The 16,847-nt window shown below is 45.7% G+C and overlaps 1 protein-coding gene and 1 long non-coding RNA gene across 7 annotated transcripts in view; one reads left to right on the top strand and one right to left on the bottom strand.

The window, feature by feature from the left end:
• Positions 1 to 16,847, top strand: part of LOC309666397 — a 44,188-nt gene that overhangs the window by 17,811 nt on the left and 9,530 nt on the right. The window contains exons 3-7 of one of the 3 annotated variants that reach the window (XR_014267071.1): positions 2,544 to 2,689; positions 4,129 to 4,229; positions 6,025 to 6,385; positions 7,583 to 7,689; positions 14,008 to 14,446. This is a non-coding gene — a long non-coding RNA (uncharacterized lncRNA). Of the gene's footprint in view, positions 1 to 2,543; positions 2,690 to 4,128; positions 4,230 to 6,024; positions 6,386 to 7,582; positions 7,690 to 8,175; positions 9,894 to 14,007; positions 14,447 to 16,847 lie in introns of those variants that run through there. The other 2 variants (XR_014267072.1, XR_014267070.1) reach the window with 2 other exon arrangements.
• Positions 3,778 to 16,847, bottom strand: part of PAXIP1 (PAX interacting protein 1) — a 48,494-nt gene continuing 35,424 nt past the window's right edge. For all 4 annotated transcript variants that reach the window (XM_082473767.1, XM_082473768.1, XM_082473766.1 and 1 more), the window contains 8 exons: positions 15,694 to 15,737; positions 14,460 to 14,530; positions 13,241 to 13,343; positions 12,020 to 12,188; positions 6,200 to 6,300; positions 5,001 to 5,135; positions 4,838 to 4,913; positions 3,778 to 4,744 (listed from right to left, as the gene is read on the bottom strand). In XM_082473767.1, coding sequence (XP_082329893.1) covers positions 4,578 to 4,744; positions 4,838 to 4,913; positions 5,001 to 5,135; positions 6,200 to 6,300; positions 12,020 to 12,188; positions 13,241 to 13,343; positions 14,460 to 14,530; positions 15,694 to 15,737 — 866 coding nt within the window. In that variant the 3' untranslated portion in view covers positions 3,778 to 4,577. The remainder of the gene's footprint in view (positions 4,745 to 4,837; positions 4,914 to 5,000; positions 5,136 to 6,199; positions 6,301 to 12,019; positions 12,189 to 13,240; positions 13,344 to 14,459; positions 14,531 to 15,693; positions 15,738 to 16,847) is intronic.

Here is a 16,847-nt window from a genome sequence, read left to right on the forward strand (position 1 = left end):
ATCCCCTTGAAAGGGGGTGTGACTGGTGTTGTGGTGACCAGAGCCTGCCCGGATGTTGAGCGGGGCCTCCTCTTTGCTCTGTGGTTGTCACTGCCCTGTTGGGGACGGGGTCTGCTCCCCAGCTGTTGGAGCAGAAGCCCCTGGATCCGTTTTTAAGCTGCAGTGTCGGGTGGGCAGGATTGGAGTGCTGCCACTGAGTACTCCCCCGCTGGAGCAGTCCCCGCGTGCTGAGCACATTGCCTGGTGGCACCTGTCACCCATTGCGTGGGCTCCCAAAATGCACTGTTGTTGGCACTCCTCTCGGCCTCGCCTCCATAGTGGGGATGCAGGCAGTTGGCCCTGGTGTCCCTCAGGCACTGTGTTCACAAAACCACCAGTGCAGGTCCACTGAAGTCAGGTACCAGGACTGCAGTAGTTACGCACCTAGACCTGCCGTGGGAGCTACGGAAGCAGCCCAGACCCCGGCCCTGCCCCACGTGTGCACCCACACAGAGCCCACAGCTGCTAAGGCCAGGCCTGTCCCAGACACGGAAGCGCCCGTTGTCCACTCAGCACTGAGTTTGCAAAGCTGGCGGCAGTGGCACAAATCTGTGGATTGTACAGCCACAGGGAGAGGGCTCTGATTTCAGCCAGCCCCACCTCGGCGTGTCGACAGCCCACTGGCTCTTGCGCGTGCTCCCAGAGCCGGTGAAGGCAGCGCCGTGTCGGCTGAGAGCACGGAGAAAGAGGCTGCTCTGGGGGGCCCACCCCTCCCTTTGCACGCGTGTTAACAATGGGGTTCCAGTGGCAGTGCGAGCTGGCTGTGAGCACGCAGAGTGAGGCTGCTCTGGCAGGCCCCACCCTTCCCTTCATGTGCCCCTTAACAATGACGCTTCGCTTCTATGGCGGGTTGAGCTTCTTCCGCACAGCCCATAGTGCACTCCAGCCCCTTCAGGCTGTGTCTGTGCAGCCGACCCCAATCCTCTCCCCTGGTCTGTCCTCTGAAGCCTGAGTTTCAGCCCCCAAACCCCGCACGTACCAGCAGGTGTGTGTTTCAGGCTGGGGTCTGCAGGGAGATAGCACGGACCCTCTGTGCTGGTCTCTCTCTTCTGCCTGCCGCACACCGGCTGCCTTGCTCTGCTCTGAGCCTCTGAAGCCCCCTTTCTGTCCCGGCTGATCTCCCCGTGAGCGAGGGTCTTCCCAGGGTGCGGGAACCTTTCCTCTTTCGCAGCTCCCTCCCAGGGGCACAGGTCCCGTCCTGCTTCCTTTTTTCCCTTCATCCTACGGGGTTACGTGGAGATCTTCCTTGCACTTCTGGGTGTCTGAGATTCTCTGCCAGGGCTCGGCAGGTGCTCTGTGAGAGCTGCTCCACGTGTAGATGTACTTCTGATGTATTTGTGGGAGGGGGCAAGCTCCATGTCTTTCTATTCCGTCATCTTGATTCTTGATTCAAAGTCCTGTGCTTTTGTCTGCACAGAGACACGATCCTGGGCTTATTTGGATGCAGCACGTATGTCGTCTTCAGTGGCGTTCACATTTCTTCCACCCTTGTTTGCAGAGTGAGACGGGATACAGACGGCTCACACTCCTCACAGGTGACCAGCTACACCCGGTCACCGGGCACTGGAAACGCGCCTGGCGTGAGTGAGGAGCTGAGCTGTCGATCTCAGTTTCGTGAATTTTAACTTAAAATTAACACCGATGGAGGAAGGATAAATTGGGAGATTGGGATTGACGTACACACACTACTATATATAAAATAGATAATAAGAACCTACTGTACAGCACAGAGAACTCTATTCAGTACTCTGTAATGACCTATATGGGAAAAGAATCTAAAGAAGAGTGGATATATGTATATGTATAACTGATTCACTTTGCTGTACACCTGAAACTAACACGATATTGTAAATCAACTACACTCCAATAAAAATTAATTTTAAAAAGTTGGCACTAACTCAGTTACTGGAAAACACCTTACCCTTAGAATAACGGGTATATAAATCTTTTTAAACTGTAAGTGGTATGAAATATAAAAAAAGAAAAAAGAGTAAAACTCAATTAAAAATATTACTTGTAAATGAAACAATGTTTTAGATATATCAAATAAAATTTTAGAAACTAAATCTAAAAGCTTTTTTACTGTGGCTACCAGGAACTTTAAAATTACGTATGTGGTTTGCATTTCTATTAAAAAACCTTGAGCCAGACGAAAACAACAGGACTAAGTGAAAGACTTCTATTCCTAGGAGAAATAATTTTCTAATGTAATCAACTTCTCTAAGAAGTTGATTTACTTTATTCTTAAATGTTCACATGTAACTTCCTCTGAGCCACCAAATCAATGCTTAGCAGCTGTGCAAGCCAGTTGGCTGCAGACAGCTCCTGGAGTTTTTAAGGATTATTCTTGGCAGCTTTTGAGAAAAACACTCATTGAAAGGTTAATCAAATCAGTCATACTTGCATGTTGGTTAAACAAACCCCATCTCCACTGAAGACTGAACAGATGCATATACTCTACCCAGAAGGCCTTTATTCCATCATTATCTTCACTTTTCTTCAAGGTGTAAGGAGGAGGGCCGTATTCTGAATACTTTGCGATCAAGATTTTGTTCCAACTTACGAAACTCTTCTGTACTTCTGGGATTTTACAGATTCTAAATTATTTCATATCAACACTCATTCCACCTGTTGTACGTGAGGAGAAAAGGTCAGTTCTACAGGTAAGTATCCCTAAGTTTGCTTAGGTACAAAAGTATGAGCTAAAATGTACACACAGTTTGAGATACAGTTTGTTAAAAATACAAGTGCCAGCATGTGGTACATCTGAACAAAACTGCTGTTCGGGTGTATTTTAAAGAGCTCAACAGATAAATGTTTCCAGTAGACAATCAGCGTATCAATCACTCGTGTTGAGAGAGAGTGAAGGTGTACCCACACGGCAGCAGCTGGGTCACTAGGAAGTTGCCACAGGTCAAGGCTTTAGAGATGGCACAGGTAAGGTTGAAGGTGTTGAGCCTGACTTTAAAATTCTGAAGTCGTGGGCGATTTCCTTCCCATTGGTAGGAGTAACTCCATGTGGTTCCACCATCAGAGTTGGGAGAACACCTAAAGTAATGATGTCTTCAATGTGTGTAACCAACGTCAGAGCCTTACGGGAATGCTGAGAATTCCTGGGATGGGGAGTTCACTAACTTTTTCAATGCACATGCTCCACTTAAACTGTGTTCAAGAATTAAACTGTAGAGACTGTGCAATTGGCGAGTAGACTTTGGAGTAGATCACAACTACTTCTAGGGAGACATCTCAGACATTGCTATGGAGGCAAATCCAGTGTTTCAGGAACACACCTGATGAGCAGTGATGTGAGGGCAGTGCTGAGCCTCGGTGACAGTATCGTTCTTGAATATACTAATAAATGTAGTGTATTGTATATTCATATGTTAGTAGTTACTGATAAGATGGTAGTCTCCAGTATGCTTCTGTACCTACAACCCAACAGGACGTGTATTAGAACCATACCTGGAATAGAAGTGGGATATATATATGGGTTTTTGTGGTATTAACGATTCTGGCTGGTTGGTGCCTGTTTGTAGTAATTGCTAAATATTCTGAATATGCCTCTGCCCAGGAATTTACTTATTACCTTGACAGAAAATGGCTACCTTCCAGAAATTATTTCTTTAGGAGAAAATTTACTAGAAAATATTTTGCCTTGAAATTACTTAAAATGGGATCCAGTTTAATGCAAATCATATAAATTATACAAAAAATGTGTAATAACAAAGGACCACTCAATTCTAAGTTCAAAAGTACATTTATTTAAAATGTGGGCAAGATATCAATATAAAAGAAAAGAGTGTAAGAAATAAAAATAAAAGTACAAAACATTTCAAATCTTTAACATCCATAATTTAGAGATAGCAAGGTCTTTATTTACACCATTTTATTTGCAGCTAAAGTTCCATTAACAGTGTTGTGAAAACATTTAAAAACCCGGCAAATGAATCGTAAAACCTAATGTGGGCTCTTAAAGTCCTATAATACAAAACATAATTTATGTTTCATCAGAATAAAATTGCACATCTTAATAAGATGCAGTATATTTAATATATTTGTCTTCCTGCTTTAAAATGCTTGTCCCCGAAGAAAGCAGCTGGAAAACAAGGGCGTCTGTGAAGGGAGGGGGCCGCTCCATCCGGCAGCTGACACAGCCAGGCCCGTGCGCCAGGCTCCAGTCACCAGCGCAGGTACGTCAGTTAAATTTATATGTAAGCTTGTTGAGGAAAACAACTTCCAAACAAACACAACGCAAACTAGTGACGGCATCCAGTACAGGCCGCACGCCGAGGTGGTGCGCTTCGGGCGCCCAAGCCCTCGCCAACCCCTGCGACTCTGAGCCATCCACCCAGGCGGGGCTCCAACCGTCCGGGGGCAGAAGGACTCAGGCTCCTTTCAGGCTTCAGACGCAAGAAAAGGGGCCCTGAGATGACACCCACCAATCACCCAAAGGTAGGAAAAAACCCGGAGAGAGGTAAGAGCACATATCGTATAAAAACAAAACCTCCAAAAACGTAAGGGGTCTTTTATCACTTTCATCACCAGCCCTGGCAAACACCCCCTGATTCGCGGAGACGCGGAGCACACAGGGCTCCGGTGTTGGCGACGGGGGGCTGCGCTGCACGCCCGCCTTTCAAAGGATATGATCCGTAGTCCAGCGTCTGTGTGAGCACGCCAGTCAGAACAAACTCCGCGTTGTGAACGTCTGAGAGGAGTGAAGACAGAGACCGTTAAACAAATGCACTGCTGTGTGTGCACCGACACACTCTCAATACACAGCAAGAGGGGTAAACCGTACCTATTCCTCTGGCAAAATATTCTCGACACAAGTGAAGGTCATTTTCGCAGGATATTAAAATTATTTCTGACAAACTCTAATGAAAAGAAAATCATTGGTTACTAAACAACAGCTCGTATACGTGACGATGATGAATTCAACAGCGTATTTTACTTCTGTCCACCTTATTTTGCTTATGTTCCATGAGTTTCCGGAAAGACGGCTGTTTAGACAGTACTTTCCCTCCTGCACATTCCACAATCGCTTTCATAGTTGAAAGACTCGGGCAGATTCCAGGAGTGATGTAAAAATATTTCGCCTAAAAATTAAATGAAAATATGGGTATTATGTTTTTTAAATTGAATTTTTAGTGTACGTAATTGCTTATTCTACCCTGGGATTTTTGACAGAATGTCTAATTTCATGGGGATACACGTACTAGCCCCTGCTAGTCCCAACCTGAAGTGGGCCTGGGAGACTCCAGGCGTGTAAATTCGGAAATAACTTCAGCACTTTCATATGTTAGGTACGACCTATACTTATTGATAGCAACTTACATTCTTACAATGTAAGCAAGCAACTTACAATTACATTTTAGGAACTTACATTCCTAAAAGACATGAAGTACTCTGCGGTAAAAGCAAGAATAGGGACGTTTTCTCAATTTCTGTAAAATTCTAAACTGTAAAGCTCAAACAGACAGGAAATGATTTTGCTGGTTAAAATTTTCTAACACCCTTGCTCCTAAGTGTACCCAAAATACTATTTTGTTTTAAACTCCTCAAATACTTAGAAAAATCAGACTATCTTAGGTAAAATACTTTTAACTCAGTATTGCAAATCATTTCTGATTCCTAAATTGGCTCCTTAAGAAGGATAAAAAAATGATTATCTGTATTAATTTACTAAGCCACTGTTTGATACAAAGACAGTTTTCCAGAGTGTTCTATCTTATCTAACAAACAAATATTTAAATATTCTAGTCTAGAATTATTAGGCACAGATTCAATTAATATGTTCCCAAGAATGGTCTCCATTCTCTAGCTGAGTATACATTTAATGAGAATAGTATTAAGTAATGTAAGTTGTTAAAAGCAAAAAAATCAATTTAAATGTCTCCTACCTATTCATACACATAACTCTTTGAACCGGGTATCTGTAATGCATACCTCTAATCTATTTATTTAACTTTGTATGGATTCTTTTAGCTGTGGTAAACAGCAGGACCCTGCAGGTGCCGAAGACCTCCAGAAACACCGTGCGCGAGGAGGACCACCCGTGCAGTGGGGACGGGGCCTGGCTCCCCGGACGCCCTCGCTGTCGCCCACAGCTGTAGCAGCTGTCGCGTCCGGGGGCCTCATCTCACTTCCCTTCCAAGCGTACCTTGAAGAGCGGGGACACGCGTGCCCTCCTCAAGGACTCCTCCAGACTGAAGGAGAAAAGCACCTCGGCCTCAGCGTCTCGGAGAAGGTAGTTCTGCTCATCTGGAAAAGAGAACAGTCCACTGTGCCAACAGTGCACGGCGCCCGGGACGCACAGTGCCACCCGCTCCAGGCCGCCCCCAGGCAGGTGCGTGTGATTCACGGCTCACAGTTACCTGTGACACCTGGGAACAAAAGCCTCACCTGTTGTATTTGTCAGTTACTTTTCTCCTGAAAACAGGCCGAAGACACTGTCCCTCCTCGGTCAGTGTTTCTTAGCATACTGAGAGCTCTAGCCCCTCCACACCCCTCAGCTGTAATCTCACACTGTCCCAGGGCGCTCACAGCTCTGCAAGCCCACAGACCCAGGGGAAGAGCTCCAGTCCTGGCTCCAGAGCCATTAGACTCAATTAGCTGAGATTTACCAAAAACACGTTCCTTTTAAATCTATGAATATGTACAGCAACTTATAAAGAATGTTTTACCAAATTTTGAAGATTTAAGAATTTTTAATTAAGAAATATCTAATTTGTCAAAAGGTAAAGATCACAAAATATTTTAATCTTCTTATGAAATACATCTCGTTCAGAAAATTATTTCTTCTTCATTTCATCATAATAACCAAACTGTGTAACACAGCCCAAAGCAGGGTGAGTCTAGGGTCAGGGTCAGTCGGGTGACACACACTGTAGGCCACATACTTTTGTGACATGCCCTTCTTTTTTTGAAACAATGCCTTAAAAATGTAAAAACCAGGGGGCTTCCCTGGTGGCGCAGTGGTTGAGAATCTGCCTGCCAATGCAGGGGACACGGGTTCGAGCCCTGGTCTGGGAAGATCCCACATGCCACGGAGCAACTGGGCCTGTGAGCCACAATTACTGAGCCTGCGCATCTGGAGCCTGTGCTCCGCAACAAGAGAGGCCGCGATGGTGAGAGGCACGTGCACCGCGATGAAGAGTGGCTCCCGCTCGCCACAACTGGAGAAAGCCCTCGCACAGAAACGAAGACTCAACACAGTCCTAAATAAATAAATAAATAAATAAATAAAAGAAAAAAATGTAAAAACCATTCTGAGCTCAAGGACCACTGGGCAAGAGCAATCATGTCACTAAAGAAATGCTGAAATTTAACAACTGCTAGAAATACAAAATGGATCAGCCATCAGCAGATAAATAAGGCTCTATACTGGTTTAGGTGGAAGATGGTAAGAATTTCTAAAAAAATGAATTAAAAAATGAACAAAAATGTACTGATGCATGAAGTGATATATTTGTTTTGTTTTAAATATTTATTTATTTAGGGTGTGTCAGGTCTTAGTTGCAGCATGTGGGATCTTTTTTTTTAGGGATCTAGTTCCTCGACCAGAGATCGCACCTGGGCCCCCTGCATTGGGAGCACGGAGTCTTAACCACTGGACCACCAGGGAAGTCCCTGAAGTGATATATCTGAAATGTAAGTAAGTGTCCACGGCAAAATCAAGGTTGATATGCCTTCTGGAGAACTATGAGGGAGTACCAAGAAGTAGTTAATATTTATGATAAGAGACAATGACACTGAAATATAACAAAGTAGCTAAAACAATCCTGTCCCAGAGGAGATGCTGACATTTTGGTTTTCTAAAAGGAGCAGCAGAGTTGCATTAACTTGCTAAGAATCTGCAGAAAGAGTCAACCTGAAAACTAAACTTTTCACAGCAGCACAAAGGACATGGGTCTTCCAGAAAGAGATTATAAAATTGGTGTCTCAAACTATATAAATTAAATGCAAAATTCCAAAATTACCCCCTACCCCTTGTTGAACAATCCAGGTTTAAAGCTGTCAGTCGGGCCCCGAGGGCGTCAGAGCCCAGTCGGGGCTGCAGTGCCAGGGGCAGTGGTGGCCGGCGTGGGGCTGACTGTGTACAGTGCAGCTGATCAAGTCACTTAACGTGTTCACTAGGACACAGGAAGCCGGGCTTCTCACTGTTGCTGGAGAAAGGATTACAGACAAAGGACGGGAGGAAACAAGGACGAAGCCTGTGGTGGCAGATAGACTGGCATCGGCCAGACAGACACAGGAAGTGGAAAGAGGCTGCAGCAGGAGCAACACCCAAGGGCCATGAGCACTGTCCGTCCACGCCCAGTTTACACTGAAAGGACTCGGGGATCCTTGGGAAAACGCTGGTGCGGAACCAGGGCAGAAGAGCATAAGGTGAGCCTAGAACATTCTTGTTTTGCCAAAAGCTACCACGTGGTCAACCCGACAGGAGAGGTGGACACGGAAGCCAGCCTGAGTGGCAATCCCTGGTCACTGTGGGGACCATGTGAGGGTCAGTGACAACAAGACGATAACAACGAGATAGAAAGGAGAGCGCGTGGGGAAATACGGGAATAAATCAAAAGTCTGACAGGGAACAGCAGTATCTGCAAAGTTTCAAAGTGCTTCCCATAAATGACTCGTCCAGAAGCCTGGCCGGCTTGCACCTGTGCCGAGGGACCACCGTGAAACCACCCACAGGACGACAAGCTGGCACCCTGCAGCCCCTGGCAGGATGCAAGGGGGGGGGGGGAGACGGCAGCCATGTGACGGTCCCGCCACAGACGCCACCTGCCCCCCCCTCGGGAGGAGACAGCACACACATCAGACGGAGGGCGTTCTGTACAGTGACCGATGTAACTGACCAGACGTCTTCTTCAAGTGACAAGAACAGACCAAGGGGCCCTTCCCAGACTCAAGGAGACTAAACGCAACGTGTGATTCACAACTAGGTCCTTCTCTAAGGGGCAACGCTGAGACACCGGGCGGATCTGAACGGGGATGAGGACGTCAGGATGAGGCGGCAGCGATGGATCGATGCTGATTTCCTGACTCTGGCCGTGCCGCGCCATCTACGAGAACGTCCTTGTCTGTCTGTAGGAAACACGCGTTGAGGTGTTGGGGATAACGGAGCATTATTTGGGCAACGGACTCTCTAATGGGTCAGGAAAAAGAAGCTATGTCTGTACTATTATAGGCAACTGGGTGATTGATTGATTGATTGATCATTTCAAAAAAATTTTTTAAATTCAAAAGCCAAATTGGTTTTAAAAAAAATCCATAAAACGTTAAAAGATGGAAAAAAGTAAGAAATGAATCAGAATGCAAAATTTCAGATACTAACTGCCAGGACTAATAACCTAAGGTTAGTATTCTTCTTGAGAAATTTCAGGAACAACCTCAAAATGTAAACTTTTGGCAAAACAAAATGTCTCAAGTCTGTATTAAAAGTAAATGACTAGTGGATATCAGCTAAATGATTTTAAAGTTTATATGACAACACAAAAGGCACAGCACAGCCAACTCAAGAAGAGCAAAGCTGGGAGACTGAGGACCCGACTTCCAGACGCACTGTAAAGCTCTGGGTGAAAGGACAGATGGATGGACACCACGAGAGCTCAGTGCAGACCCCCACTCTGCCTATGAGCACAGGCAGCGAGCGCAAGGGGACAGACGAGTGGATGTTCACACACACACTGAATCTAGACACAGACCTTACACCTTCACAAAAAGTAACTGAAAACAGACCACAGATCTAAATGTAAAACACAAAACTAAAACTCCTAAAAGATAACAGGAGGAAACCAAGATGGCTTTGGGTACAGTGATGACTAGATACAAAACCAAAGCCATGATCCATGGAAGAAATAACTGACAACCTGGACTTCATTAAAATCGAACACTTCCACTCTGTCAAAGACAATGTCAAGAGAATGAGAAGACAGGCCACAGACTGGGAGAACATATTTGCAAAAGATGCATCTGATAAAGGACTGTTTGTTACCCAAAATATACAAAGAAAGAAAGAACTCTCAAAACTCAACAATAAGAGAACCCAGTTAGAAAATGGACAAAAGATCTGAACAGATGCGTGAACACAGAAGATATACAGATAGCAAATAAACACATGAGAACACGCTTAACACGGTATGTCATCAGGGAAATGCAAATTAAAACAAAAATGAGGTACCACCACACAACTATTAAAATGGTCAGAAACTGACAACCCCAAATGCTGGCAAGGATGTGGAGCAACAGGAACTCTGCTGATGGGAAAGCAAACTGGTACCAACGCTTTGGGAGACAGTTTGATGGTTTCTTACAAAACTAAACTTACTCTCATATGATTCAGCAATTGCACTGCTTGGTATTTAGCCAAACGAGTTGAAAACTTACATCCGCAGAAAAGCTGCAGACAGAATACAGCTTTATTTGTAATTGCCAAAACTTGGAAGCAACCAAGATGCCCTTCAGTAGGTGAGTGGATAAATAAACTGAGGGTATCCAGACAGTGGGATAGTCTTTGGTGCTAAAAAGACATGAGCTAAGAAGACACAGAGGAAACATAAATGCATGTGACTAAGAAGCCAACGTGAAAAGGCTGCATCCTGTGTAATTCCAACTATATGACAATCTGGAAAAGTTAAGAAATCCTGAAATTTGAGGGATCGACTATTCAATATTGAATATTGTTTATAATAAGACCAGAACCACCTCATAAACCCTCAGAAATCAACACAGCAAACAATAAGGCCATAAAGAAATGAAAGTCAGCTAAAACTGCCCATCAAATATGAATTGTTATAACTTTCATAAACAGGTAAAAAATGTTTGTTTTCACAGACTGGTAAGCTTGATAAATTAATCAACTCAAATTTCAATTAAAGAACAGACTCTCTCATTCTGAACTTTATAACTCTCATGCAAAATTGAGAGCTAATCTACTTTTATGGTATTGTTTCTACATTTTTCTTCTTCTGCCCGCATTGTTAGGTTTTATATTTCATAGTATCTTTTAAGAAAAAAATTTCTAAAATCTCAACTGAAAATTTCTAAACACTACATAATATAGTTGATCCTCGTTATTTGTGGATTTTGTATTTGTGACTATGCCCACTCGGTACAATTTATTTGTAACCTCAAAACCAGTGTCTGTGGTGCTTTCTAGTTCTCTGTGGACGTGGCAGAGCTGCCCAAGTGGCACTTCCCGCTGGGGCCGACACGGCGGTGCTCGCCATGGGTCAGCTCATTCTGAGAACACGGGTCCTTCTGTGGTCCATTTAGTGCTACTTTCCTCACATTTTTGTGCTTTTGTCAGTGATTTTTGCTGTTTAATCGGCCTGCAAGCACAGTGCTGTCCAGTGCCCTGAGGGCAACGGGCTGTGATGTGCCCTCACAGAGGAAACACATGTGAGACGAAGCTGCAAATCTATTCCGCGGAGAAAAGTCACTTGGAATCATATTCACTCTGTGCTGATTAGCAAGGTTCTAAAAACACTTGGGTGCACTGACTAATCTAAGAAAAAACCTATCTCTAAGTGTCACTGCCAGTAACAGGATTTCACTTTCGGTGCCCTGGACGGCGGGAGACGGGCAAGGGAGGGACGCGCTGACCCTCCCACCTGCCCCGACGTTGCCGGGACGTTGCCGGGCTCCCTGCCGTGCGCTGTACTGCGTGTGGAACCTCATTCGACAGCCAGCGTTCCAAACAAACTACGCTCACATCAGGAAACAACATGGCAGGGATGCAGAGCTTATTCTTCCCCCAATACCTTCCAAATTACCAAAACCTCTACATTTCATGGTAAGATGCAAAGATATCAATCAGATGGCTGGACCACGGAATAAGTTTATGAATTTACATGGATAAATAACAAAGAGTTGAAAAATGAACTAGATGTTTGCTGGGATGCAAATGGAGATAATGCCAAATTAAAAGGGTTTTTTCTTGGAGTAAGTTCACTGAGGTGCGGATGCTGCTACTCACCAATGAACTTCTGACACTTGAAACACTCCTCCAGCCACTCTGGAGTCACGATGTGCTTCACCACGGAGACGGCCGTCAGGAACTTCACAGTGCGCGTCACCTTGCTGGAGACGAGGTGGGTGCACTTCTGCGCAGACTCGGCGACCTCCCCGCCAAGAATGTAGAGCTTCTGGGGGTCACACACACAGACCAGAGGTGAGAGCTGGGCCTACGGAGCCGCACACGGCCTGGGACGTGTCTAAGACTATGAACAGGTTGTCGGCCATGGAAAATGGTGCAGCAGGTGAAACCAAACCCACGCCATTGTAGGCAGAAAGCGAAAACTAGGCTCGACGATGTACACTTCCCTGATCAATGCTGTGCAGATCAAGATTAAATAAGACATCCCTACAAATAAGTAAAATTCTGAAAACAACACAGCTCGTTTCATAAGGAGTAAATCTGCCCAGGCTTTCTAAGCTGAAATGAGTGTTATTGAGGCACGTTAAAATACTGTCTCTATTTTAAGAAATGATGACCTAAGAATTGACTGAGAAGACATAAACATATAAAAGATGATCTCTTTAACTATACTCAAATTTAAAAGTAAAGAAAATAAATTACACTAAACTTATAGCATTTATAATTTTTTCTTTTCCTTAAAAAAAAAAAAAAAAGTAGACCGTATGAATCCATGTAATACAGGTCAACTCATATTCTCAACCATCACCCTCCCCTGTCCCTAAAATAACAAAACAAAATCCCATAATCCCTCCTGGTGTTATGTCCAAGAAGTTTATTTATCTAAATACACAAATACACCACTGCCTCTTGGGCCTACACTGCTACCCAAGAAAACAAGTCTTGAAAGACTGTAGATTCAATCAGAAAACCTGAAGAGGCACAACTACTCTTTTAAGCTAATGTCTTTATGAAAATGATGTCCGAGCGGCCTTGCTAATAATGTTCACATGATTATAGAAATGGTTCTCGGTCTACTCACCTAAATCGTTTTTCTCCTAATAAGAAAGCGAGTATCTAAGTACGAAGCAGTAGCAAGAATGAGGCGGGAAGTCAATGATGAGGTAATGATGACCCGCAGTTTATAGATACACACTGTAAACACTTATAACATGATATTCCTGATTAAATGTTAGTTTAATTAGACTGCTGGCCTAAAGCAAATATAAACAGAAAGGAACATTCCTAAAAATTCTTATGCAAAATAGAATAAAATTTCACCTTAATATACTGTTGAACTTGAACAGGCTCAAATCCAGTGAAAAGCACAAAAGGGGTCAATTCTGGTGTTAACTTCTTAGTGGGAGGTGGTATATCTTCAATTCTATAAAATACACATAGAAAAGAACGCCTATTATTTACTTAAAAATGTTCTTTAGCAAACGGGATTTTAATAGCTTTAACAAGCTTTAAGTGTGTGGGGTTTTCTTTCCTTAAAGGGAAAATGCAATGACTTACCTGCTCTTTTTCTCTTTCCCACCATTTACACAAAGCCACCCCCAAAAGGACTGTGTGTGGCACCTCCAAGGGCAGCAGCCAATCAACGCCCCACTTCCTCCTCAGTCCCGCCCCCGCCCTCTCACTGGCCTTGCTGGTCCTGAAGAGCGGGAGCCCCCCCCCCAGGGCTCTAGTCCCGTGTCTTCCACCTGCCCCGTCTCAACCCAGAAGGCACAGAACAAAGCTGTTTGACTCAAGCACACATTTTAAATTAAACCTCAGTCTTTTTCATTTCCTTAAATTTTCTCAAATCCTATTTTTAGTTTATATTTGAGACAGTCTATTCAATTAAAAAAAATTTACTTGTGGCATTTTAATGACATACATAATCACGTAATTAGGCTTTTACTAAGAAATCCAACAATTCCCAGACTGTGTGGATGTGGGGAACGGCGGGAGGGAGAGCGGAGGAGCAGGGCGAGAGGAAGACCTCGCTCGGTGCGGCCGGAGGGCCTCTGGTTCTAAGGAGACCGCCGGCTTCTCTCCACCAGGTGAGGCCAGCACAGGTCTGCACACTGCCACTCCGCACCGACCCGCGGCCGAGGGGGCACCGTCCCTCCCACCCCGCCGGGCCAGGGGTCGGGACGCAGGCTCCCGGGGCCACACCGAGGACGCCCGGAGCGGGTCCCAGTCCCCCACCCCCGTTCCACCACAGCAGCTCATGTTTTACACACTGGGGGTTCTGGCGCGCTTCTGGTTAAAGGAGAAGATTCAACTGTTTTTTTAATAAGAAAGGAAAAAACACTGGCTATTCCCTGTTTATCTCCAGCAATGAAATGAGACGTGCCACGATAAAGCTGTGATGTAATCAGCAAATCCTTCCAAATCCTATTCACTGTGAACATTTCAGGAACTTTCCCAACTGCCACCATTTTCTAAAACAAACCTGTAAAAGCTCATCAACCATTAAAAAAAAAAAAAAAAAAAAGGCGATTGTTCATACCTGGCTCTTTTGGAAGAGGGCTGGATATTAGTTGCTTCATTCTGCTTCAGTTTGGGAGGTAGTCGTACACCCTGTGATTGAAATATGATTTCCTTTAATCAGTCTCCCCAGTCATACAGTAGCTCCCGAAAGCTCTCCACCTACCCCACCGCGTACGAGACACACGCGCCCACCACGCCTCGCCAGCCGAGAGACAGGCACACGCGAGCCTTCCAGGGAAGCCCTGGGCTGGCGCCCTCTTTATTCACCAGACGCAGCAGTTCTTTAAAACGTCTCACCCCTCTCTCTGTTCACGTTACGGATTTAATCCTCAACCTTGAACTTTTCAGAACACTTTTCACTTAAATATTTTGTCTTGTGTCTCAGTTTGGAAGTTGGAAAACATACTCATTGCAACTACATCCCCAAAAAGAGTCCCTTCCTGAACTGTCACCCATGAGGGTTCAGGACGATCAGGTCACAGTGCTCTGGAGGGCGGGGCAAGGTGCTGAAGGGCGCTCTGGTCCCCAGGCGCGGGGCGCCCACGTTCCTGGAACCAGCTGGAGCCCCTGACCTGCGGACACGCCGAGCCGAAGGGCGGGGGGAAGCCGGTGCCCCGGAGGAACCCCCCCAGTCAGCCTTCACCCCTGCCTCACCTCTATGCAGACCTTCGTCCACAAATACACTTTCTCTCTGTTTTACTACTTGAAGCAATGACCTCTCAATCTGAGATGAGAGTGCAGACGGCCCCCCTCGCTTGTTGGGTAACAAACAACGGCTGGCCTTCAGCTCCAGAACGGTCCCTCCTGAAGGTGCCCTATCAGAGCTCAGCCAGCGGGCTGGAACCCCACCTGGGACATGTGGGGACGGTCCCATCACGGTGAGGTCCGGGCTCCTGCAGAGTGAGCTGTGGGTCCAGGGCTACTGCACCAACGCCCCAGCTCTTGCCTCCCTGACCCTATGGAAACACGTCGTCTCACTCACTCAGCTCTCCAATTCTTTAAGCAATCGTATAGCTCTTTGAAGCGATAATGTTCCTAACGTGTACAAACATGAATAACTGACAATATCATCAATTAAGAAAAAAAAAGACGCAGGGTACACTAAACAGCTACGACAGGCGAGAAGGTACAGCCCTCATTTGTTATGGTGACAAACTACTAAAAGAATTTTTAATTTACAAATACAAATGTATCCCTCCTGCATGTGTATAATACACAGTAACAGCCAAAGTAAGGTTATTAGCTTGACATACCATCAGCAACTCTGCTGACACTTTCAATGGAACTCTCCAAGCATCTAAAGAGAGAAACGGGTTACTTTTCAGATATACTGTGTAAACAGATAAGCCGTGTTACAAAAGCCTTTTCATGACACATACACACACTACTATATATGAAACATAACTAACAAGGACCTACTGCAGAGCACAGGGAACTCTACTCAATACTCTGTAATGACCTACATGGGAAAAGAATCTTAAAAAAATAAAAAAGAAGATACACATATACGTAGAACTGATTCACTTTGCTGTACACCTGAAACTTACACAACACTGTAAATCAACTATCCTCCAATAAAAAAAAAAAGGAAGTGTACCATCAACAAGAACAACAACACAAAAAGCCTTTCAGGAGCAGGTAATCCTGGACACACGGCGGCTTGGCGGACAACCTTTAAGAAGGGGAAAGTGTGAGGACTGTTACTCAGCAGCTGCAGTGAGGGGCGGCGGCTCCCGGAGAGCCCGCGGGGGCCTAGCTCTGCGTGCGAGGCAGCCCTGAGCGAAGCAGGGGCACGCAGCGCGGCAGAGGCTGCCCGGCCCGCGTGTGCTGTCCCCCCGGCCAGTTCTGGGAGCCACACAGTCCAGCTTCTAAGAAACCGACTGCGACGAGGGGGCTGACACCACGGACCACAGCACGCCGGGCGGCGACCGCGCTGAGCAGCGAGGGTGCGTGTCCGCGGAGGACCCGGTGGCGTCACACCAGCAGGTGCGTCACAGGGAAGCAAGCAGACCACAGCTCGAGATGAAGACGAGCTTTCTCGTGACTGAAGCCGTTCAGACCGGAACTTAACGGGCTCCTCTGAGGGACAGCACGTTAAAGCCGTATTCGAACTGAACGCCCGTTTTCTGGAGTAACATCCAGCTCAGTGACTGCAGTAACGTCGAGTGCTGTAGTGTGTACAGTCGGGCCACGGCTCACGGGGCGCCGTGGACAGACCAGAGCCGGCTCAAGACATATCAGCGGGCTTCTGCGCGTCCCTTCTACCTCTGAGAGCCCATTTAAAAAAAGCAAACCAAAATACACACCAACAAACACTCCTGGGCAGAGCGCAGAGGAAGACAGGGTGGCGAGGAAACGGGAAATGCAATCAGAATGATGAGAGGGCCGAAGCCAAGACCGGTGCTTA

The sequence above is a fragment of the Balaenoptera physalus genome (genome assembly GCF_965194825.1).
Source record: "Balaenoptera physalus genome assembly, chromosome: 8".
Lineage (NCBI taxonomy): Eukaryota > Metazoa > Chordata > Mammalia > Artiodactyla > Balaenopteridae > Balaenoptera > Balaenoptera physalus.